We start from the raw sequence: 22798 nt of genomic DNA, 5'->3' as shown, positions 1-22798 counted from the left end.
GCTGCCTTCCTGGAATAAGAATATGAGAAAACTTTATGTTCTTCAGATATTATTTTCCGCACTTCCAACCCAATGCCTTGTGACGTGTGATGCTCAATAAGAACTTTTAAATTGAACATTTTCTACAACCTCATAAGAAGTAATATTTACCGTATTGTTTTAGCATTTTGCTGATTATAAGCCACATTAGTATTATGAACTTGAGGATATCTTTTGTCTATCATGTATGGTAGATAAACAAATATGCTCCAATTTTATATAAGCAAAAAATAAAGAAGAAAACAAATAAAATGGTGAAAATAATCTGTCACTTACAGTTAGAAGACTCTCTGAATCATCATCACATCTGCCTACCCTTTTTGTTACCAGCTTTATTACAGAACACTGGGGAGAAAAAAAAAAAAACGCAAAATGATTCATTCCTGAATTCCATTGGGAATACTCTAAGATTTAATGATGTAAGTTATTAATGTCCCAGAGTTTATTCCCCAAAGTTTCTGTTCAGTCAGATTCATCCTAAATATAATAAACTCAACTTTTAGTTTGTCCACTTATCCTATAAAACTAGCAAGTTAATCCACATCATACTCAGGAATCTGATACAAACAAGGATTCCTAGTTATCATTTCCCTTGGTCTGAAAAAAAAAAAAAGAAGGTATCCAGGAGAATGAAGATCAAGAGAGTGGTGGAGGACAGGAAAAAGAAGAAATTATGTCACTGGTAGAAGCGAAAGTGGACCAATAAAATCTACCATATTCTCACCCAGTGCCCTAAATTACACACTCCTGCATCAGGACATAAACTTTGCTAGGTCTTATGTTTTTGTTTTTGTTTTTTTTACAATCACAATCCAGGGGAAACACTGGTGCCTGAAACCAGAGGTTCTATTCTATGGGCTCCAGACATTCATTAACAAGGAATGACAGACATATAGAAAATACTCCAATGATGAATATATATTTGGACCTATTTGGGCAAACTGGATATGTCTCATATTTGCCAATTTCATTTCCATTTATTTGTTAATTCATGTTATAAAAAACATATATTATGGAGTTCCCATCATGGTTCAGTGACTAATGAATCTGATTACGAACCATGAGGTGGTGGGTTCAATCCCTGGCCTCACTCAGTGGGTTAAGGATCCGGTATTGCTGTGAGCTATGGTGTAGGTCACAGACATGTCTCAGATCCTGCATTGCTGTGGCTCTGGGCCAGGCCAGCAGCTACAGCTCCAATTAGACCCCTACATGGGAACCTCTGTATGCTGTGGATGCAGCCCTAGAAAAAAGACCAAAAAAACAAAGACATATATTAAAGGAATCAATTTCAAAATAATCATGTTCACCACATATTTACTGAATAGCTTTCATACACTAAGCTCTGTGTCATTTCCATAACTCATGGCTTTTATTTTTTGAATTTTTTATTATAGTTGATATGCAATGTTCTGTCAGTTTCTCCTGTACAGCAAAGTGACCCTGTCATGCATACATGTACATTCTTTTTCTCATATTATCCTCCATCATGTCCCATCACAAGTGATTGGATATAGTTCACTGTGCAATACAGCAGGACCTTATTGCTTATCCACTCCAAATGTGATAGTTTGCCTCTACTAACCCCAAACTCCCTGTCCATCCCACTCCCTCCCCCTCACCCTTGGCCACCACAAGTCTACTCTCTATGTCCATGAGTTTGTTTCTCTCATGTAGATAGGTTCATTTGTGCCATATTTTAAGTGCTACACCTAAGTGCTATCATATGGTACATGTGTGTTTCTGACTTGACTCAGTATGAGAATCTCTAATTCCATCCATATTGCTTCAAATGGCATTATTTGTTATTTTTCGTGGATGAGTAAAATTCCATTGTGAATATGTACTACATCTCCATAATGCATTCATCTAGTGTTGGACATTTAGGTTTTTTCCACGTCTTGGCTATTCTGAATAGTGCTACCATGACAATTCGGGTACATGTGCCTTTTTGAAGGAAAGTTGTATCTGTATGTATACCCAGGAGTGGGATTGCTAGATCATATTATAGTTCTATATGTAGTTTTCTGAGGTACCTCCATACTGTTTTCCATAGTGATTGTACCCTTTACATTCCCACCAACAGTGAAGGAGGGTTCCCTTTGCTCCACATCCTCTCTAGAATTTGATTTTGTAGACTTATTAATGATGGCCATTCTGACAGGTCTACCTCATAGTAGTTTTGATATGCATTTCTCTACTAATCAGGGATGTTGCGCATTTTTTCATGTGCCTGTTGGCCATCCATATATCTTCTTTGGAGAAATGTCTGTTTAGGTCTTCTGCCCAGTTTTCAATGGGTTGTTTGTATTTTTGTTGTTGAGTTGTTTGCATCTTTTGGAAATCAAGCCCTTGGTGGTGGTATCATTTGCAGCTATTTTCTCCCATTCCATAGGTTGTCTTTTTTTATGGATTCTTTTGCTGTTCAAAAGCTTTTAAGTTTGATTATGTCTCATTAGCTTATTTCTGTTTTATTTCGATTGGCTTGGGAGATTGACCTAAGAAAACCTTTGTATGATTGATGTCAGAGAATGTTTTGCTATGTCTCTTCTAGGAGTTGTATGGTGTCTTGCCTTAGGTTTAAGTCTTTAAGCCATTTTGAGTTTATTTTTGTGAGAGTGTGTTCTAGTTTCATTGATTTACATACAGCTATTCCATTCTGTCACCACCACTTACTGAAGGGACTGTCTTTTTCCCATTATAATTTTTTGCCTTCTTTGTCAAAGATTAATTGACCATGTGTGTTGGGGTTTATTTCTGGGTTCTCAATTCTGTTCCTTTGGTCTATATGTCTGTTTTGGTACCAGTACCACACTGTCTTTATTATTTTAGCTTTGTAATATTGTCTGAAGTTGGGGAGAGTTATACCTCTTGCTTATTTTCAGTTTTGATGTTCTTGTTGTTGATGTTGTTTTCCCCTCAGGATTTCTTTGGCAATTTTGGATCTTTTATGGTTCCATATAAATTTGGGGGTTGTTTGGTCTAGTTCTGTGAACAATGTCATGGATTTGATAGGGCTTGCACTGAATCTGTAGATTTTTGGATCGTATGGCCATTTTAACAATATTAATTCTTCCAATCCAGAAGCATGGGATATCTCTCCATTTCTTTAAATCCTCTTTAATTGCCTTGAATAATGTTTTATAGTTCTCAGCATTTAAGTCTTTCACCTCCTTGGTCAGGTTTATTCTTAGGTATTTACTTCTTTGGGATAAAATTATAAAAGGTGTTACATTTTTATATTCCTTTTCTAATATTTCACTGTTACTAAACAGAAATGCAACAGATTTCTGAATGTTAATAAGGTCTTCTGCTACTTTGCTGAATTCATTGATCAGTTTGAGAAGTTTTTGTGTGGAGTTAGGGTTTTCTATAGACAGTGGAATGTCATCTGCATACAGTGACAATTTTACCTCTTCTTTTCCAATTTGGATACCTTTTATTTCTTTGGTTTTGTGCTGTGGCTAGGACTTGCAATACTGCCTTGAATAAAAGTGGTGAGAGTGGGCCTCCTTGTCTTCTTCCAGATTTTAGTGGGAAGGATTTCAGCTTTTCTCCATTGAGTAGTGTAGTGACTATGGGTTTGTCATAAATGGCTTTGATTATGTTAAGGTATGTTCCCTGTATACCCACTTTGGTAAGAGTTTTTATCATGAATGGATGTTGGATTTTGTCAAATGTGGGGGGGGTACATATTTTGAGATAATCACATGGTTTTTGACTTTTCTAAAAAAATCTAAATGCTTCACATGATCATTTCTTTAGGTATCCAGGTCTCAATAACTTATATTCTATTAGAAATTCATATTCTTTTCGAAGACTTATAACTGAGTCACTGGTTGTTCCAAGATTGATCTCGGCATTGTTGTTGTTGTCATTGGCTTTATAATTAGAAAGGATGGGAGTTCCTGTCATGGCACAGCTGAAATGAATCCAACTAGGAACCATGAGGTTGCAGGTTCCATCCTTGGCCTCACTCAGTGGGTTAAGGACCCAGCATTGCCGTGAGCTGTGGCTTGGATCTGGCATTGCTTTGGCTCTGGCATAGGCCAGCAGCTGTAGCTCCCATTAGACCCCTCGCCTGGGAACCTCCATATGCTACAGGTGCAGCCCTAAAAAGAAAAAAAAATCCTGAACTAGAGTAGTACTTGTGTTACAGTCAAGGAAACTGATAACGCCATTGACACATCATAATCAGCCACAGTCCATAGGTTATGTTCAGAGTTCAGTCCTTGTATAGTACACCCCATAGGTTTGGGTCTGTGTGTAATGACAGGTAACCACCATTATAATATCATACACAATAATTTCAGTGTCTTAAAGTCCTCTGTGTCCTGCCTACTCATCCCTCTTATTAAACTTAATAAAGGGAAGCCCCACTAAACTGGGGTTAGAAAACCAGCAGGGGGAGGGAATTCTCAGGCACATACCATCAACACAGATCCCAACAGAAAGAGAAGGGCCTCCTCTCTCTGGTGGGATGTGATACTTCATTGCCACCAGCAGGAGGAAGAATGTATCCTTGCCTGGCAACACCTCAGTCAACAAGAGACTTAAATTCAGGTGACAAAAGCCACTATTATCAAGCTCCCAGTTTCCTCCAATGGACTCGTGTATAACAGCCCCTCCTAACTGCCTCTTTGCTATAAAAGAATTTCCACTCTGCTTTACCACGTTTATATGTGGTTCATGAGAGTTACGTGTTTCTAATTGTGATTCTTCTGTGTTCCTGAATAAGCCTGCTTTATTGGTAAATAACTGGCTCTTTTATTGTTTTTGGTTAACACCTCCCTCTCTCCAACTCCACCAACCACAGAGCTCTTTATTGTTTCCTTTTGTTGTTGTTGTTCTTTTCAGAATCTTATATAGTTGGAATCTTACAGCATGTCACCTCTTCAGATTATCCTCTTTCATCTCAGTAGTATGTGTTTAAAATTCCTTTGTGTCTTTTCATGGCTAGAGAGTGCTTTTTAAATTTTGTTAGTGCTCAATAATTATTAGTTCATTGTGGATATAGCACTGTTTCTTTACGTTTTCACATGCTGAAGAACATCTGGATTGACTCTAAGTCTTGGTAGTTATGAGTTAACATTTCTATAAATATCTGTGTGCAGGTTTTGGGGTAGACTTAAGTTTCCAACTCATTTGTGTAAATACTATGTTGTGAGATTGTTGGGTTTATATCAATTTAGTTTTGTAAAACACAAAAGTGTCTTTCTGTGTGGTTATTCAACTTTGTATTCCCATGGACAATGCAGAAGTGTTCCTGCCGCTCTACATGCTTGACAGTTTGTGTTGTCCTGTTTTGAATTTGGCTTTTTATAGGTGCATGGTCTGCACCTTTTTATAGCTTCATAGGTGCATCTTGTTGTTTTAATTGCAATTCTTTTTTTTTTCTTTTTAGGGCCACACTTGTGGCGTATGGATGCTCTCAGACTAGGGGTCCAATCAGAGCTGTAGTTGCCAGGCACAGCCACAGCAACTTAGGATCAGAGCTGCATCTGCGACCTACACCACAGCTCACAGCAATGCCAGATCCCTGATCCATGGAGTGAGATCAGGGATCCAACCTGCAACCTCATGGTTCCTAGTCAGTTTCATTTCTGCTGCACCAGGGTGGGAACTCCTACTTGCAATTCTTTAATAGCATTTGATGTTGATTATCTTTTTCTATCTTATTTGTCATCTCTATATGTTCCTTTTTATATTTTAAGAATTTTATTAGTTTTTGAAAGAAGATAATTCTTTTACATATTTATTTATTTTATAAAGTTTTTATTGTGATTAAAAACACTTGAGAAACACCCTCTTTAAATTACACAACAGAATAATGTTAACTATAAGCACATGTCTTACACTCACTCTGGTACTTACTCATCTTCTATAATTAAAAATTTTCCTGAAGTTCCTGTCGTGGCGCAGTGGTTAACAAATCTGACTAGGAACCATGAGGTTGCGGGTTCGGTCCCTGCCCTTGCTCAGTGGGTTAACGATCTGGCGTTGCCATGAGCTGTGGTGTAGGTTGCAGACGTGGCTCGGATCCCGCGTTGCTGTGGCTCTGGCGTAGGCTGGTGGCTACAGCTCTGATTCGACCCCTAGCCTGGGAATCTCCATATGCCATGGAAGCGGCCCAAGAAATAGCAAAAAAAAGACAAAAAAAAAAATTTTCCCTAGCCCTGGCAAGTGCTGTCTGTTTCTATGAGTTTGATTGTTGTATATTCTTCTTCTAAGTAGAATCATACAGTATTTGTCCCTATATAACTGTCCTATTCCACTGGGCATAATATTAACCAGGTTCATCCAAGTTGTTGCATATAGCAGTATTTCCTTTTTTAAAGACTGTGTGATATTCCATTGTATCTATATGCCATCTTTTCTTAATCATTTCATCTTTCAATAAACAGGATGTTTTCATATCTTGGGTGTTGGAAACAACGCGACAATAAAGATGAGCATGTAGTTACCTCTTTGCATTCCTGATACCAACACATTGGATATGTAGATCCAGAAGTGAAAATTTGTATCATATAGTAATTCTATTTTCAATTATTTGAGGAACAATTCTTAGGGATTGCATAATTTTGTACCACCACAAGCAGTATACAAGTGTTCCAATTTTTCCTTATATGTGCCAACCCTTGCTGTGTTTGCTGTTTTGATGCATACATCTGACTCAATGGGAGATGATATGTCATTGTGGTTTTAATTACATTTCCCTGATAATTAATGATGTTGACCACATATACCAGTTGGTTATCTTCTTTGGAGAACTGTCTACTTGAGTCCTCTATGCTTTATTAATCAGGTTGTTAATTCTTTTCTATTGACTTGTAGGAATTTTTTGCCTCTTTTCTATCTTAATCTGATGTTGTTTATGTGATTTACCAATAGTTTCTCCCATTGTAAGTTGGGTTTTCACCCTGTATAAGATTTCCTTTGCTGTGTTTAGTGATGTTGCCTCCCTTATCTAACTTTGATTATTTTGCTTGTGCTTTTGTCTCTTCCCCAGGAATCATTGACAAGCTTAGTGTCATGCAGCATTTCATCTCTGTTTTCATCAAGGAATTTTACAGTTACAGTTCCTTCATTAAAATCTTTAACTCGTTTTAAACTGATTGGGCATATGGTGTAATGTAAGGGTACACTTTTGTATGGATGGGTTATCCAGTTTCTCAACATATTTGTTCAAGAGTCTCTGCTTTCTCCACTGTATATTCTTAGTTTGCATCAAAGAGCTGTTGAGACTATATACTTGGGTTTTTGGGGTCCCTATTCTGTGTATTTGGTTGATACATTTGTTTGTTATGGTGGTGTCATCCTGTTTAATTACTGTAGCTTTTTAATATGTTTTGACATCAGGAAGTGTGATGCTTCCAGCTTTATTTTTATTTCTTACTACTAATTTGGTTAGTTGGGGAAATTTGTGTTTCCACATGAATTTTAGGATTGTTTTTATTTCTGTAAATAAATGCCATTCCCAGAGTTTCCTGGTGGGCTAGTGGTTAAGGATTTGGTGTTGTCAGTCCTGTGGCTCATATTTGATCTCTGGCCTGGGAACTTCTGCATGACATAGGCATGTCCTCTCCTCCCCCCCCAAAAAAAAAAATCATTGGAACTTTGAAGGGGATTGCATTGCATCTGTAGATAAATTTGGATAGTATGGACTTTTTAACAATATTCATCTTTCAGTCTATGAACACAAGGTGTCTTCTTTGATTTTGTCTTCTTTAATTTGTTTCCTTTTAATGATTTGTAGAGTCCAGTGTAATAATGTTTTGCTTCATTTGACAGAATTATTTGTAAGTATTATTTTTATACTATTGTAATGGGTACTTCCTTAATTTCATTTTCAGAAAAGTTATTGTTAGTGCCTATCAAAATGATTTTTAATGTTGATTCTGTAATTTGCAACTTTATTGTATTCATTTATTAACTCTGAAAGTTGTTTCTTGTAGAGCATTTTGTATTTTGTACATAAGAAAGAGATAAGTTCACTTCTGTGGTTTGAAAATCTTTACTTCTTACCTAATACTTCTAGGTTGAGCTTTTAAAAGTATGTTATAATATAAGTCATAAAAGAGGGTATCCTTGCCTTATTCTTGATCTTAGAAGGAAAGCTTTCACTTTTTCACCATTGAGTATGAAGTTGGTTGTGGGGTTTTATATATGGCCTTTACTATAGTGAAGAAATTTCTCTCCAGTCCAAATTTGTTGAGACTTTTAATCATAAAAATCAAGGTTAAATTCGGTCCAATGATTTTTCTGCATCTGCCTAGAAGACAATAAGGTTTTTAAGCTCCATTCTGTTAATGTAGTGTATCACTTTATCTGATTTGCCTTTGATGAACCAAATGATGAGCCAATCTTGCATTCCAGGAATTATTCCCACTTGGAGTAATTATTTTATTTTATTTTATTTTATTTATGTTAATGTCTATACCTGTGGCATATGGAAGTTCCCAGGCTAGGTTTTGAATCAGAGCTGCAGCCGCCACCCTACTCCAGAGCCACAGCAATGCCAGATCTGAGCCACATTGGCAAACAGATACTCACCACAGCTCATGGCAATGCCAGATCCTTAACCCACTCAGCAAGGCCAGGGGTCAAACCACCTGTGTTCTCATGAATACTAGTCAGGTTCATTACCAGTGAGCCACAATCGGAACACCTTACTTGGAGTTGGTTGTTTGATACTTTTATCATGCTGAATATTTCAGCTTGCTAATAGATTGTTTAGAGTTTTGCACCTATTTTCTTCAGGGATATATGACTATAATTTTCTTCCGTTATGATGCCTCTATATGCCTTGGGAAGTAGGGTGATACTGGCCCCCATAAAGAGAACTTGAAGCTGTTTCCTCTATTTTTAGAAGGTGTATCCTCTATTTGTATTGATTTGGCTTTACCTGTTTGGTAGAATTCACCTGTGAAGCTATCCAGTCCTGGGCTTTTCTTTGTTGGCATTTTCAGTCTCAATAAAAGGGCAATGTGTTCCTTGGTCATTCAGTGTAACACACCAGAGAGTTATTGAGTCTCATGCAGAGACTGAAAAGAATCACTGTTAATATGCAGTGAGTCTCAGGCTCTGTGGAATATAAACGATTAAGTGGAGAGTTGCCATCTAGTTCATCATAAATGTGGAAAAGAATCCCTTGTCACAAGAATGTTTGCTCAAGTGAAAATTAGGACATGGTATGATTCAAACAGTAAAGGAATGGATCAAATGTCCCATGATCCATAAAGTGAAATGCTCTGTATCTGTCAATGTTCCATGGAGAGTTTGTAGTAATTTTGGAAAATCGGTATACTATGATGTTATGATCAAAAAAGTATAGAAAACGAGTCTCCAAAAAGATACATTCCCCAAACGTGTACGAAAGCACACAGAGACACTTTTTCTGTCAGAAATAAAACAATGATAGGATGCTGAAGAAAATGTGCTTTTCACAACAGTTTATTATGACAATTTTCAAACACATAACAAAGTTTACAAAGACATGAAACCAAACCTCTTACTATCAAGATATAGACATTTCCATGATCACACACATTTCCCTCATACTGACTCCTAGATAAATCCACTCCCTCCCCCCATATATGGAACTGCTCTTTTCTTTCATTTTTCCATCACTTTTGAGTTTTGCAGACCTTGATAAAAATGAAAACATAAAAATGTACTCTTTCTAAAATTTATTTATTTATTTATTTTTCTTCTTACAGCTCCCCCCCCCTGCAGTCTATGGAAGTTCCCAGGTGAGGGGTCAACTCAGAGCTACAGCTGCCTGTGTACAGCACAGCCACAGAAACAAGGGATCTGAGCCTCATCTGCAACTTCTGTCACAGCTTGTGGCAACCCCAGACCCTTAACTACTGAGCAAGGCCATGGATAGGACCTGCTTACCAGAGACACGATCTTGGGTTCTTAGCTCACTGAACCAGAACAGGAACTCCCCAAAAAGGACTCTTTGGAGTTCCCATCATGGCTCAGCAGTTAATGAACTTGACTAGTATCCATGAAGATGAAGGGTCAATCCCTGGCCTTGCTTAGTGAGTTAAGGCTCCAGGGTCACCATGAATTGTGGTATAGGTCACAGACACAACATAGATCCTGCATTGCTGCGGCTGTGGTGTAGGCCAGGAACTACAGCTCCGATTGGACCCCTAGCTTGGGAACCTCCATATAACACAGGTGTGCCCCTAAAAATAAAAAAAAAAAAGTACTCTTTAAGACTTCTTTCACCTAGAAAAAAAAATTTGTGTGTATATTAGTTCTCCATTCCTTTTTTATTGCTGAGGAATATTTCATTGCATTTATAAACTAGTTTGTCCTTCTTTTTGTTTAAGTGCACTTGACTGATTTCAACTTCTTGGCTATTAAGTACAAACTAACTATGAGCATTACATCACAAGTTTTGTGAACAGGTTTTATCACCTAGAGAAGTAGTTAAGGATGGAATTATTGGATGTATGTGGAAGTGTATGTTTCATGTTAAATAAAGTCAGAAGTTGATCATATGTGAAGGTATCACTTTATATTCCCATCAATGGTGAAAACTTGTATCCATGAGCAGATTTTACTCATCATACACACTGCTACCAACCTGGACCAAATTACCATAAGCTCTTTCCTAGTTTGTTATGGTGTTCTCAAAATGAATATCCCCTTTTCACTCTTTGTGGTCAGTGAGGCAGAGTAATCCTTTAAACCATAATTTGGATCATGTCACAATACCTCCAATGCCTTCTCATTTCTCTCCAGAAAAATCCCATAAGCCCTTCATACTTAGGGTCTCTATTATATTTCTGGTCTCATTTTCAATGTTTCACTCTTATTTCTCTCTGGTCACTGAATTCACTGATTTTCCTCCCCATAAGATCAGCATAGTCGGTTTGCACTTGCTTCTCCATGTGCCTAGGACTCTGTTTCTGTTGATCTATTCAAGAATCATTCATACTGGTCAGGGTTCCTCAACCACAGGACTGCTAAAATTTTGAGTCAGAGAGACAGTCCTTGGTAGTGATGACCTGTCTTGTGCATTTCAGCTGTTCAACAGTATCTGTGACCTCTACTCACCAGATGCCAATAGCAGTGCCCACTGCACACAACCAGTAGTGTATCTGGGACACTCAAGAGTGTATCTAGCCTTTGTCAACTATCCCCTGGGGGGCAAAATATTAAGACTCCTAATTTTGGTCTTAATTATAAAGTCTTATGGGCCCTTCTTGACCATCCTGTCCTGCATAGTACACATCTATTCCCTCAGGGTTGCCAACATCACACTCTTCAATTATTTTACTCTATGGTAGATCCTGGCCCTTTTCAAACCCCTGGTATGATCAGTATTTGTCCAGTTTTACCCCCTGGTATAGGAATCTCCATGTGACCATGGATATTTTTTCTGACTTCACTACCACATTTTCAGTTCCTAGAATAAGGCATGGCAAAATGAATATGGTAGAATATTTCAAGTCAATTCTGTTTTGCATATTTTTTCTAGTACATTTAAAATTAATCTTTGACCTTAACTCTCTCATCCATTTTTAGCACAGAAAATCCTACCTGAAACTTTGAAAAGGTATGTTTGACATTTACATCCTTTTAGAACCTAAGGTAAATCTACACAAGATAGAATGAGAGTAAAATCCAAACTTCTTTTTCTTTTATTAGAGAGTTAAACAACTAACAAAAATTGTGTCCTCTTTTATGATTATTAACATTAAATGATCCATGAAATTGGTATATTAAAAAAGAAAGTGGGCGTTCCCTGGTGGTGCAGTGGGTTAAGGATCCAGCATTGTCACTGCAGTGGCTTAGGGAACTTCCCTTGCCTCAGGCATGGCCAAAGGCAGGGGGGAGAAAGAAAAGAAACAAGGAATGAAGATACAAGCACTTTTTAGATATGTATATATCAAAAATTGAAGACTCAGAGTCCTTGTTGTGGCTTAGTAGTAACAAACCTGACTACAAGGATGCAAATTCAATCCCTGGCCTCACTCAGTGGGTTAAGAATCCAGTGTTGCAGTGAGCTGCGGTGTAGGCTGCAGATGCGGCTTGAATCCCACATTGCTGTGGCTGTGGTGTAGGCCAGTGGCTACAGCTCAGATTTGACCCCTGGTCTGGGAACCTCCATATGCCCTTGGAGAAGCCCAAGAAAATGGCAAAAAGACAAAAAAAAAAAAAAACCAAAAAGATCTGGGATTACTGTGGCATAGTCTGGCAACTATAGCTCCAATTTGGCCACTAGCCTGGGAATTTCTATATGCCTAAATTTCCAATTTAGGGTGCAGCCCTATATAGACAAATTAATTAATTCAATTTAATAAAAGTATTGAAGGCTATCATGTAGAATGAAATGAAAACTTTTTCATGTCAATTTTCATGTTGCAACATTCAAATTAATGGTTACAACATTATAATAATGCTCAAGATTTTAAAAACCTATTTGCACACAGGAAATATTCATGAATAGTAGTTGTATAGCATACAAGGGTAAACTATAGAATATTTGGGGATATGTATGTATGGCTTAATAAAAGATGTACTTACATACATAGTGAATTCATATAAAAATTCAAATAAACTATTTTTGAACATGGTAATGAAAAATTGAGATTTCTCATTATTCTAACTTTTTAATAGACTATTTTAAAAGAATAATTGTAGACTTACAGAAAAGTTACCAAAAAATATATACAGGGATTTCCCATCACCAATATACTGTTTACCAAAAACTTATCATGAATATAATACATTTGTTATGAATGACAAATCAATATTCATTTTTAGTAAAGTTTGTAGTTTACAATTGGGTTTGGGTTACTCTGTGTTGTAGAGTTTTATGGACTTTAGAGTGTGTGTTATATCATGTATCTACCTTTAGAGTGTCAAACAGAATGATTTTCCCTCCTTTAAAATGTCCCACACACAACTGATTCATCCCTTTACTCAATCTGCTTAAATCCCCAACAACCACTGATTTCTTTTTTACTCTTTTCACAGTTTTACCTTTTACAGAGTGTCAATTCATAATTTATGGAAATGTTTCTGTTTCAAAATTTAAAAATCATCCCTTGTGTTGTCTCATTAATTGTTTTATCCTGTTGACATTTTAAAATTCACTAACGTCACCTGTTTGTCCTCTCTACTTCTAGCTCATATAAATATGTCTTCCTTAATTTGGTTTATCTATGCTATAAACATATTAACCCATTATAAACATATTACTATAACTGGCCTGGTGCAAGAAACCTTAATACCAGTCACTAAAATAAAAAGAACCTAATTAGGGTGATGAATTGGATTTTATAAAAAGAATTCTATCTTAACTACAAATCCAAATGTCAAACCTTTTAAGTTCAAAGACCTACCTCAGAAGTGTGCATTTTCTCAGTGTTTTATCACTGTTCTGGAAGGACTGGGTAACACAAGGTGACAATTTGAAGTAAAAGCTCAAGAAGTTATATAAAGAGATAACTGTATTAAATATTGTCTCTTATAACATGAAGTTTCTATAGTTCTTTGAATTGGATACTTTCTCTTGACCAGAAAGAACTGCTTACTACATTAAAGGTCCATGAGTAGACATGAGACCACAGTGTTTGATAAAGGAAATAGTTGAAAGAGGTAAAACCTGCTAATATATGAATATAAGCTTATAGACCAGTATCAAGAAGCAGACAACACCAGAAATCATCATGAAAAATGGAAGATGCTAGATGAAACCAAAGTGACACTAGGTAGGTAAGAGAGACAGAGACATAGTAGTGAAAAGCATCTAAAGCAGTGAACCTTACATACCTCTTTGTACCTGACTCCATCTCTTCCTCTACGTAAAGCTGATGGAACACTAAAGATTGTTGTGTTTATAGTGCTCCCTTTTCTAAAGGAACCAAATATCCATGCCCCATGATAAGATTAAATGAATACCACAGTAAGATATAATATTCTTGAGGGACTGATTCTCAGTCAATCTAAGCTATGAAGAAAATATTGAAACTTCCATTCATCTTTTGTCATCTGAGATCAACTTCTTGCTCCATAGCATCCTCATGGCATTTTTCACTTCTGCATTCCTCAGCGTATAAATCAGAGGGTTGAGCAGAGGGGTTCCAATTGTATAAAAGACAGTTATCATCTTATCCATGGAGAAGGTGGTTGCAGGGCGTGTGTATATAAATATGCAAGGACCAAAGAACAAGATGACCACGGTGATGTGGGAGATGCAGGTGGAGAGGGCTTTTTTCCTCCCCTCTGCACTGTGGTTTCTCAGAGAATACAAGATGAAGACATAGGAGACCATCAGCATGACAAAACTCACTGTACAGATGGCTCCACTGTTGGACACCAAGAGTAGGTTGGTCACATAGGTGTCTGCACAGGCAAGTTTCAGCAAAGGCTGCAAGTCACATATATAATGATCCATCACATTAGGACCACAGAATGGTAAACTCAAGGCTAGAAAAATCTGAGTTAAAGAATGCACACAGGATCCCACCCAGGCCACAGCCACCAACACCCCACAGACTCCATGACTCATGATTGTTGTGTAGCGCAGAGGTTTACAGATGGCCACATAGCGGTCAACAGCCATGAGGATAAGGATGAAGATCTCCAGGCAGCCAAAGAAATGGAATGAAAAGACTTGCACTATGCACTCATTAAAAGAGATAGTGGCATTCTTCAAAAGGGCATCCACAATCATTCTAGGAGCTATGGAAGTAGTGAAGCAGGTATCAGATAAGGATAAGTGGAAAAGGAAGAAGTACATTGGACTCCCAAGTGTCCGGCTGGTCTTGACGGTAGCAATAATGAGCAGGTTACCTATCAATGTCGCCAGGTAGAAAATAAAGAAAGTGACAAACACTATTTTCTTCCTAACAGGATCCTGTGCCAACCCAAGCAGAATGAACTCAGTCACATTATTGTTCAGCCACATGATTTCATGAATGAAGGGAAAGGTTGAATGTGAAATGATTTACCTGCAAAAAATTAAAGATATTCACTTATGATGTGATATCTAATATGATGAAATATTTTAGAAAAAAGAGTATTAAACATTGGAAACATTCTAACTGTGGTTTCTTAACAATTTTCTCTAACTCTTTGTTCCTCAATTTTTCATGACCACTGCATAGGTTGTTATGAGTCTCAATAAGCTTATGAATACGATATTCTTCATAACAGTCTTCAAATAATCCCCCTGACTTAGATGTAACTCTCGTTAATTTTGCTAATTTATGAATGCATATCGGGCTCTATTGTGTAATTTCTTCTTTCTTTTGCTTTTTCTTTTTTGGGCCACACAAAAAGATTAGTAAAAATAATGATATGATCTCCATAATAAAACTAATGTAGAAGCCAAGAATTAAAGAGAAGTAAGTGTAGCATTTTCAAATTTATCCTGCCCTCTCCTTCTATCCTGGGACTATTTTAGATGCTTCTGTTTTCCTTGAACTTTAGGACAAAACAGTCCAGCTGGCCTCCTGTGATTGCCTGTGAGAAGGGAAATGCATTCTCCTGCTCTCTGAAGACTTTCACTATAGCTTTTCTTACAATATAAGAATTATTACTGCTTGCAGCACAAGAATTCATGTGCTTATTCTACTTTTCATTCTTAAAAAAGAATATCAAAATGCTACATATTCTCAGAATATTTTTCTCCACAATCCCAATCTAACTGCCTAGTATAATGTAGGTGTTCATTGAATTGAAATTGAACATTCCCTACTATCTTTAAGATATGATCATATTTATGTGATCATTGTCATACTATTCTGATCTTAAAATATAGTAAGATCAAGTTTATAGAGTCTTGTATCAAATTTGTAGGGTCTTCTATCTATCATTATGGTAGACAGAAAAACATGCTGTCTACTTAGCCAAAAACAGCAACACTGAGATCAATTTTGAACAAGTAGTGACACAGGTACAAGTCCTCCAAAAGAATATGAATTTCCAGAGTCCCCATCATTGCTCAGTGGTTAGTAAATATGACTAATAACCATGAGGTTGTGGGTTCAATCCCTGGCCTACTCAATGGGTTAAGGATCCGGTGTTGCCATGAGCTGTGCTGTAAGTCTCAGATGTGGCTCACATCCCATGTTGCTGTGATTCTGGCATAGGCCAGCGGCTACAGCTCTGATTAGACACCTACCCTGGGAACCTCCATATGCCACAGGTGCAGCCCTGGCAAACACAAAAAGACAATAAAATAAAATAAAAATAAAAGGTGAATTTCAAATAGAACGTAAGAAATTGGGACCTGGATACCTACACAAATGACCACCTGAAGCATTTAGATTTCTTACATAAATTTTTGGACCTTAGAACATGCTGTCAGAAGCTTTGCATTTTTCATATCTTCCCGATATTGATTAACATCTTTTGGAGTTCCCATCATGGCTCAGCAGTTAAGAAACTTGACTAGCATCCATAAGGACACAAGACCCTGGCCTTGCTCAGTGGGTTAAGGATCTGGCATTGCTGTGAGCTGTGGAGTAGGTCACAGATGCATCTTGGATCCCGCATTGCTGGGGTTCTGGTGTAGGCCAGAAGCTACAGCTCTGATTCAGCCCCTAGCCTGGGAACATCCGTATGCCATGGGTGTGGCCCTAAAAAGATAAAGAAAAAAATTTATTTGCAGTATGTATATGACTACATGTCCAAGTTTATGTTTCCCAAAGATGGTTGACATTTTCCTCATATTTTCAAAAGAATCTGACACATACACACATTACACTAGTTTGGAGGCCAAACAGCATCAGCAAAATAGCACATCTTGGGATTGTGGGCATTCAGTCCTACCTAAAATGTCCAGTGAGACATTGGGTTCAAATGTCAAGGACCTTTTTAGCATGAACCAAAAGTCTTTATGACTTTTTGGACAGGATCAAATGTCCTGCAAGGCACATCTTCTAAATATTACGGTCTTAACCTCAACTCTTCAAACAAGATTAGCCAAGTTTAGAATGGCCAAGATTGTTAAACAGATTAAACAGACTATTTTTGGTGTGGCAAGAACAGAGAAGAGCTGAAAGAAAATCAGGCAAAGGTGGAGAATATTCAAGGGTGGAATATAAAGTGTTCAGTGGATCCTTCCATGCTTACAAGTCTATGCTTCTGTGGAGACCACAGTGAGAAGCATTTTCTGTAAGGATTCTCTCTGAAATGATGCACCCCTCCCCAAGTCAGTTACAAAAATCTTTGGGGGAGAACCTACACTCTATTATTCTGCAGAATTTGCCATTCTTTGCAGAAAGGTGAACAGATTGTCCCTGCATATTTTATTCCTTTAAAAGCCAAAAAACAACAAAAACAAAACAAAACAAAAAAGTGCCCTCCTGGAGTTCCTCCTTCTCCTAAATCTCATGATTCCTGAGTATCTGGCCCAGAGGTGTCCAAGAAAACAACTTGATATGAGAATCAAAAGATCACAATGAAACTCAACACACGCTACTAATAATTCCCACATGTGATTCCCCTATATACCATTAAATTAGTATTTATTCCTTATTCAGAATCTTATCAGAGAGCAGGAACTTTGAAGGGACAATAGTAGATAAGCTCACAAGTGAAGAAACCCAGCATGTGGCAAAAATACTGATGAAAAGGGAGGATCTTACTCAAAGAATTTTCAGGAACTCCTCTTCCAAATGTAAGGCCAGTTATTGTTTGTAGACTTAAGACTATTCATTGTTGTGTTTCCTCTGATCCTTCTCTAAGAAGTAGTTTTTTATCAAAATAAATTTTGACATGAGCCAAGAGCAGATCAAAATCCTATGATATCATTTGAAAGAATAGAAAGGGCAATGCATTTACACTGTGATAGACAATATTCCTTTCAAAGATGTTACTTGAAGCTAGAAAACCAGGCATTCTCCAGAAGCTGTGTAAAGGTCAATACCTCCATTAAACTTGACTCTAATTTTGAACCATGAATAATCTCTTCTAACATTTTAGTACCCAGAGTTCCTAACAAAACTTATTTTTGCTAAGCTATCTTATATATAAACCATTTGTAAGCATTTCTGTATTCTGCCATCTCCAGAAAATATTCTACAATTGATGGATTAAAGTCTTCTGTCCCCAAACAACAATACATGAGTTTCACATACCTTATATTCATAAATATTTGTTGATTTCTAAAGATCATTCCCACCCTCATGGTCATGTTTCATTCTGTTAATTTCTTATATTAATGGTAAATCTTATTTTTAAAAAAGTTACATTGTTCATTTTCCCCCGTTTCTTTCTCAGAGTATGAGGGAAGTATAATTACAAGATGCATGGAAATATGTTAGCAAGTGATGGTGGATTATTTTGTAATGATGCCCCTCTGAGTACAAAGATTGGAATAATATGTCACTTACTTGTTGGAAGGCACTGTGAATTTCCAGTTCCACTCATCCATTTTGACAGCACCTGTGAACTGGAGTTTAGCACTTGCCATCTGCCTCTACACGGATTAAACCATGAACCAGTTCAGCTGCAGACCCACAGCAACCCTGAGCAGAGGTCAGGGTAAAGACCAGGAGTGAGGCACGCTGTGCTCTGGGAAAAGTGGAAGAGCAGGTCTTCAGATAGATATTGTTAGGAGATTTTATGAGCCCACTTCTTGCATCTCTTCATTTCTCTTAAAAAAAAAAAAAAACACTAAAGCCCTTCATGGTAGTGTCTGCTCTTCATGACTAGTAGTAACATTCATGACACCAGAGGCAAACTTCATAAAATGTGTGCATGGCTGCATGCACCTTTAACACATATGTTGGTATTTCCCCTTTTCTCTTTGGGCAGGATTTCAGAGCTCCTAGGTTGTAATAAGTGGACAAAACAAAATATGTCATCAGTCAATGCAGTCACTCCCAAGGGTGGGCTGGTGAGCCCTGAGGGAACTCAGGAAAGAAACAAAGAATACTGGCCCACAACTGAGGTACCTATTGAAGGAATGAGTCCAGTAAGCCCAGACCTTTACATCTTCCCATAGAAATAGGTTTTCTGTAAATCTTCTTCTGTAACTCTGGTGACATGTTAGTCTCTTCTTCCTACTACCTTCCCTTTGTTGCAAAAACTCATATATCCTAGCTTCCCCCTGCCTCACCTGCTCAGAGGGTGTTCTTTGGGCTACCTAAGATGATGTCTCCTGGGCTTAGGTCCTAATTTTGCCCAAAATAAAACTAAATTCTCAGCTTTCACATTGTGCATTTTTTTTAAGTCAACACAGCCCTCTCACAGATTTCTGAAGAAAAAATGTTCTCTGCATTCAAGGGGGAATATTTTAAGACATGATGATGTAAGATACTGCTATCCTAGAGAGGATAATTCTCTGAAGTTTTCTTTCCTTGCCAGTTTTAATTAATATCCATATATAATAAAGTCATTTTTATTTTTTTAATTTTTAATTTTTTCCCACTGTACACCATGGGGACCAAGTTTTACTTACATGTATACTTTTTTCCTCCCTTTGTTCTATTGCAATATAAGTATCTAGACATAGTTCTCAATGCTACACAGCAGGATCTCATTGTAGATCCTTTCCAAGAGCAATATGTTGCATCTGTTAACCCCATGATCCTGATCCGTCCCACTCCCTCCCTCTCCTCCTGGGCAGACACAAGTCTTTCTCCAAGTCCATGATTATCTTCCCTGTGGAAAGTTTCTTTTGTGCTGTATATTAGATTCCTGTTATAAGTTATATCATATGGTATTTGTCTTTCTCTTTCTGACTTATTTTACTCAGTATGAGAGTGTCTATTTCCATCCATGTTGCTGCAAATGGCATTATGTCATTCTTTTTTATGGCTGAATAGTATTCCATTGTGCACATATATACACACGTCATCTTCCTAGCCCAGTCGTCTGTCAATGGACATTTGGGTTGTTTCCATGTCTTGGCTAGTGTGAGTAGTGCTTCAGTGAACATGCGGGTGCATGTGTCTTTTTCAAGGAAACTTTTGTCAGAATATATGCCCAAGAGTGGGACTGCTGGGTCATATGGTAGTTCTAGGTATAGATTTCTAAGGTTCTCCAAACTGTTCTCCACAGTAGCTGTACCAGCTTACATTCCCACCAACAGTGCGGGAGGGCTCCCTTTTCCCCACAGGCCTTCCAGCCCTTGTTATTAGTGGACCTATGAATGATGGCCCTTCTGACTGGTGTGAGGTGATATCTCATGGTAGTTTTGATTTGCATTTCTCTTATACTCAGGGGTGTTGAGCATTGTTTCATGTGCTTGTTGGCCACCTGTATATCTTCCTTGGAGAACAGTCTATTCAGGTCTTTTGCCCATTTTTCCATTGGGTGGTTGGCTTTTTTGCTGTTGCATTGTATAAGCTGCTTGTGTATCCTAGAGGTGAAGCCCTTGTCCGTTGCATCGTTTGCAACTCTTTTCTCCCATTCTGTAAGGTGTCATTGTGTTTTTGTATTTGTTTCCTTTGCTGCACAAAAGCTTGTCAGTTTGATTAGGTCCCACTGGTTTCTTTTGGCTCTTCTTTCTGTTGCCTTGGGAGACTGACCTGAGAACATGTTCATGAGGTTGATGTCAGAGAGTGTTTTGCCTGTGTTCTCTTCCAGGAGTTTGATGGTGTCTTGTCTTCTATTTAAGTCTTTCCACCATTTTGAGTTTATTTTGGTGCATGGTCGGAGGGTGTGTTCTACTTTCACTGCTTTGCATACAGCTGCCCAGGTTTCGCAGCAATGCTTGCTGAATAGACTTTCTTTGTCCCGTGTTATGCTCTTGCCTCCTTTGTCAAAGACGAATTGACCATAGGTGTCAGGGTGTATGTGTGGGTTCTCTATTCTATTCCATTGGTCTGTCTGTCTGTTTTGATATCAGTACCACAATGTTGTGATGACAGTGGCGTATTGCTCCCTCTACCCATGATACTCTGCTTTGTAGTCTCCCAGGCAGTCTCTGCCCCACCAACATGATAGACCAATTCCTGGTCTCCCCAGTCAGTCTCTACCCTGCCAACCAGACTCTCTGGTTCCTAGTACAAGCAGTCTCCATGCCATCCACCCCAGCCTGCTCCTGGAGACTCACCTCCGGAGCCAAGGTCTGGGTGCCCAGCCCCCACCCAAGTGTCTCAGTTTTTGGTGACTGTGCCAGTAGTAGATGATCTGTTCGGTTCTCACTCTGCTCTTCAGATCTCAGACTTACTGCTGTGCTCTTCCTGCATCTAGAGATCCCTCTGATTTGGTTGATCTTTCCATCCAGTAGGTGACTTTTCAGGGTGTGGGATCGCTTTCTCCTCCACAGTTGCCTTTCTGGAGTGCCCGTCCACCCATGATTCCCTTCGCTCACTCTTTTTTCTTGTTTTACCCAGTAACATCATGAGATTCTTGCCATTATTGGAGTTTAGGTTCTTCTGCCAGTGATTCCTGTTCTCTGTGAGTCATTTAACCTGTAGATGTGTTTTTTTGGTTGTGTTTGTGGAGGAGGGTGAGCATGTCCCCCTAATATTCCGCCATCTTGCCTTCACCAAGAAGACAAATTTTATAGCCCTTGTAATTTATTTGCAAGTATAATCCAGGGAGTGTGAGGCAGTGCTTTGGAATTAATTTCTCTGCTGTGAGCTTCACACATCCCCAAACGTGGATCTACAGACTTAGAGCAAGTAGTACTTTGATTAACTATAAACCTCTTTTTGCAAACTGAATTGATATCTCATATTTTTTTCAAATGGATATCCAACTGTTTTTCTAACTTTTGTTAGTAAATGTACACTTATTGATGAAGGTGTTTCATTGAAATAATTTTACTTACCATATATTTAGCAACAGCCTCTATGTTTGTCACTGTACATAAGTTACATTTTGTGTTTCCCATAAATATTCCACCAGATAAGAATGAACAGTGGGATATTTCATGTGAGAGAAAACTGAAATGCACAGAAGTCAAGCAGCTTGCAAGGTTATGTATTTGGGACGTTCAATCCTGAGAATGATATTCATGATTGTTTCATTTCATGGTTTATCCTCTTGCCACACATTATTTTATATGCTCCTAAGTGGAAACAAGGATTCACAAGTGATTATAACAAAAGTTGATTCAAATGTCTGAGTACTGGTATCTATGGTTGAGGAGCTGAGAATGAATAGTAAGACAATGAGGACAGGTTGAAATTCGGGTAGCCACAGGATATATGTGTGAAAATACTCATTTGGGATTCTCTCATGGTTTGAAATGGATGTCAGGACTCTAAAACTAGATTTGGGAATCTTTACTTGTAAATGAGAGTTTAAATTATTTGGAAATTGGGGAAGGTCGTCCAAGAAAACAGAGAGAATAGAGACTTGAGCCACTCTTCTGGGTAGGGTTAAACTAACAAAAAGAATCCCAGCGTAGTCTCAGGAAGCTTGTTCAAAAATCATAAGTGAAACCATGAATAGCAGTGATAATCATACTTAAAGGAGTGGAGTTTCATAAAGATGTGAGTGGGTGTTCTGTGTATGGAGGGCACATTAGCACTTGTGGCTAAAACTCAGACACCTGTAAATCCTGATTCACATAATCAATGAATAGAATAATTTCAAATAGAAAAATGTTGCTATCATAAGTGCTAGAAGCCATGCATTTTATTTCCATTGCTCAGAATCTTAAAGTTCTCTAAACTAATACTCACTGAGGACAGAAATCATGACTGTTTGGTTCTCCAACATTATCTTTATCATAGCAAACAATAATTTGTAGCATGCAATTTCTCTCTCTCTCTCTCTCTCTTTTTTTTTTTTTCATTTTTTAAGGAAGGCGAAGAGATCTGAA

At 37.9% G+C, this 22798-nt stretch overlaps 2 protein-coding genes across 2 annotated transcripts in view; one reads left to right on the top strand and one right to left on the bottom strand.

Moving 5' to 3' along the window:
• Positions 1–22798, top strand: part of LOC110259269 (olfactory receptor 4C46-like) — a 65808-nt gene that overhangs the window by 13003 nt on the left and 30007 nt on the right. The gene's annotated exons all lie outside the window — the stretch shown is intronic.
• On the bottom strand, positions 12859–15512 carry LOC110259271 (olfactory receptor 4C16-like). The gene has a single exon (XM_021083053.1). The coding sequence runs from the start codon at positions 14972–14974 to the stop codon at positions 14042–14044; it is 933 nt and encodes a 310-aa protein (XP_020938712.1). The 5' UTR covers positions 14975–15512; the 3' UTR covers positions 12859–14041.

This window comes from Sus scrofa, chromosome 2, assembly GCF_000003025.6.
Source record: "Sus scrofa isolate TJ Tabasco breed Duroc chromosome 2, Sscrofa11.1, whole genome shotgun sequence".
Lineage (NCBI taxonomy): Eukaryota > Metazoa > Chordata > Mammalia > Artiodactyla > Suidae > Sus > Sus scrofa.
The sequence above is the reverse complement of the archived record's forward strand: the minus strand, read 5'-3'. Positions and strand labels throughout refer to the sequence as shown.

Bases quoted from the DNA above. Each gene is read 5' to 3' on its own strand.
- LOC110259271 (XM_021083053.1), bottom strand. From the start codon at position 14,974: ATGTGGCTGAACAATAATGTGACTGAGTTCATTCTGCTTGGGTTGGCA.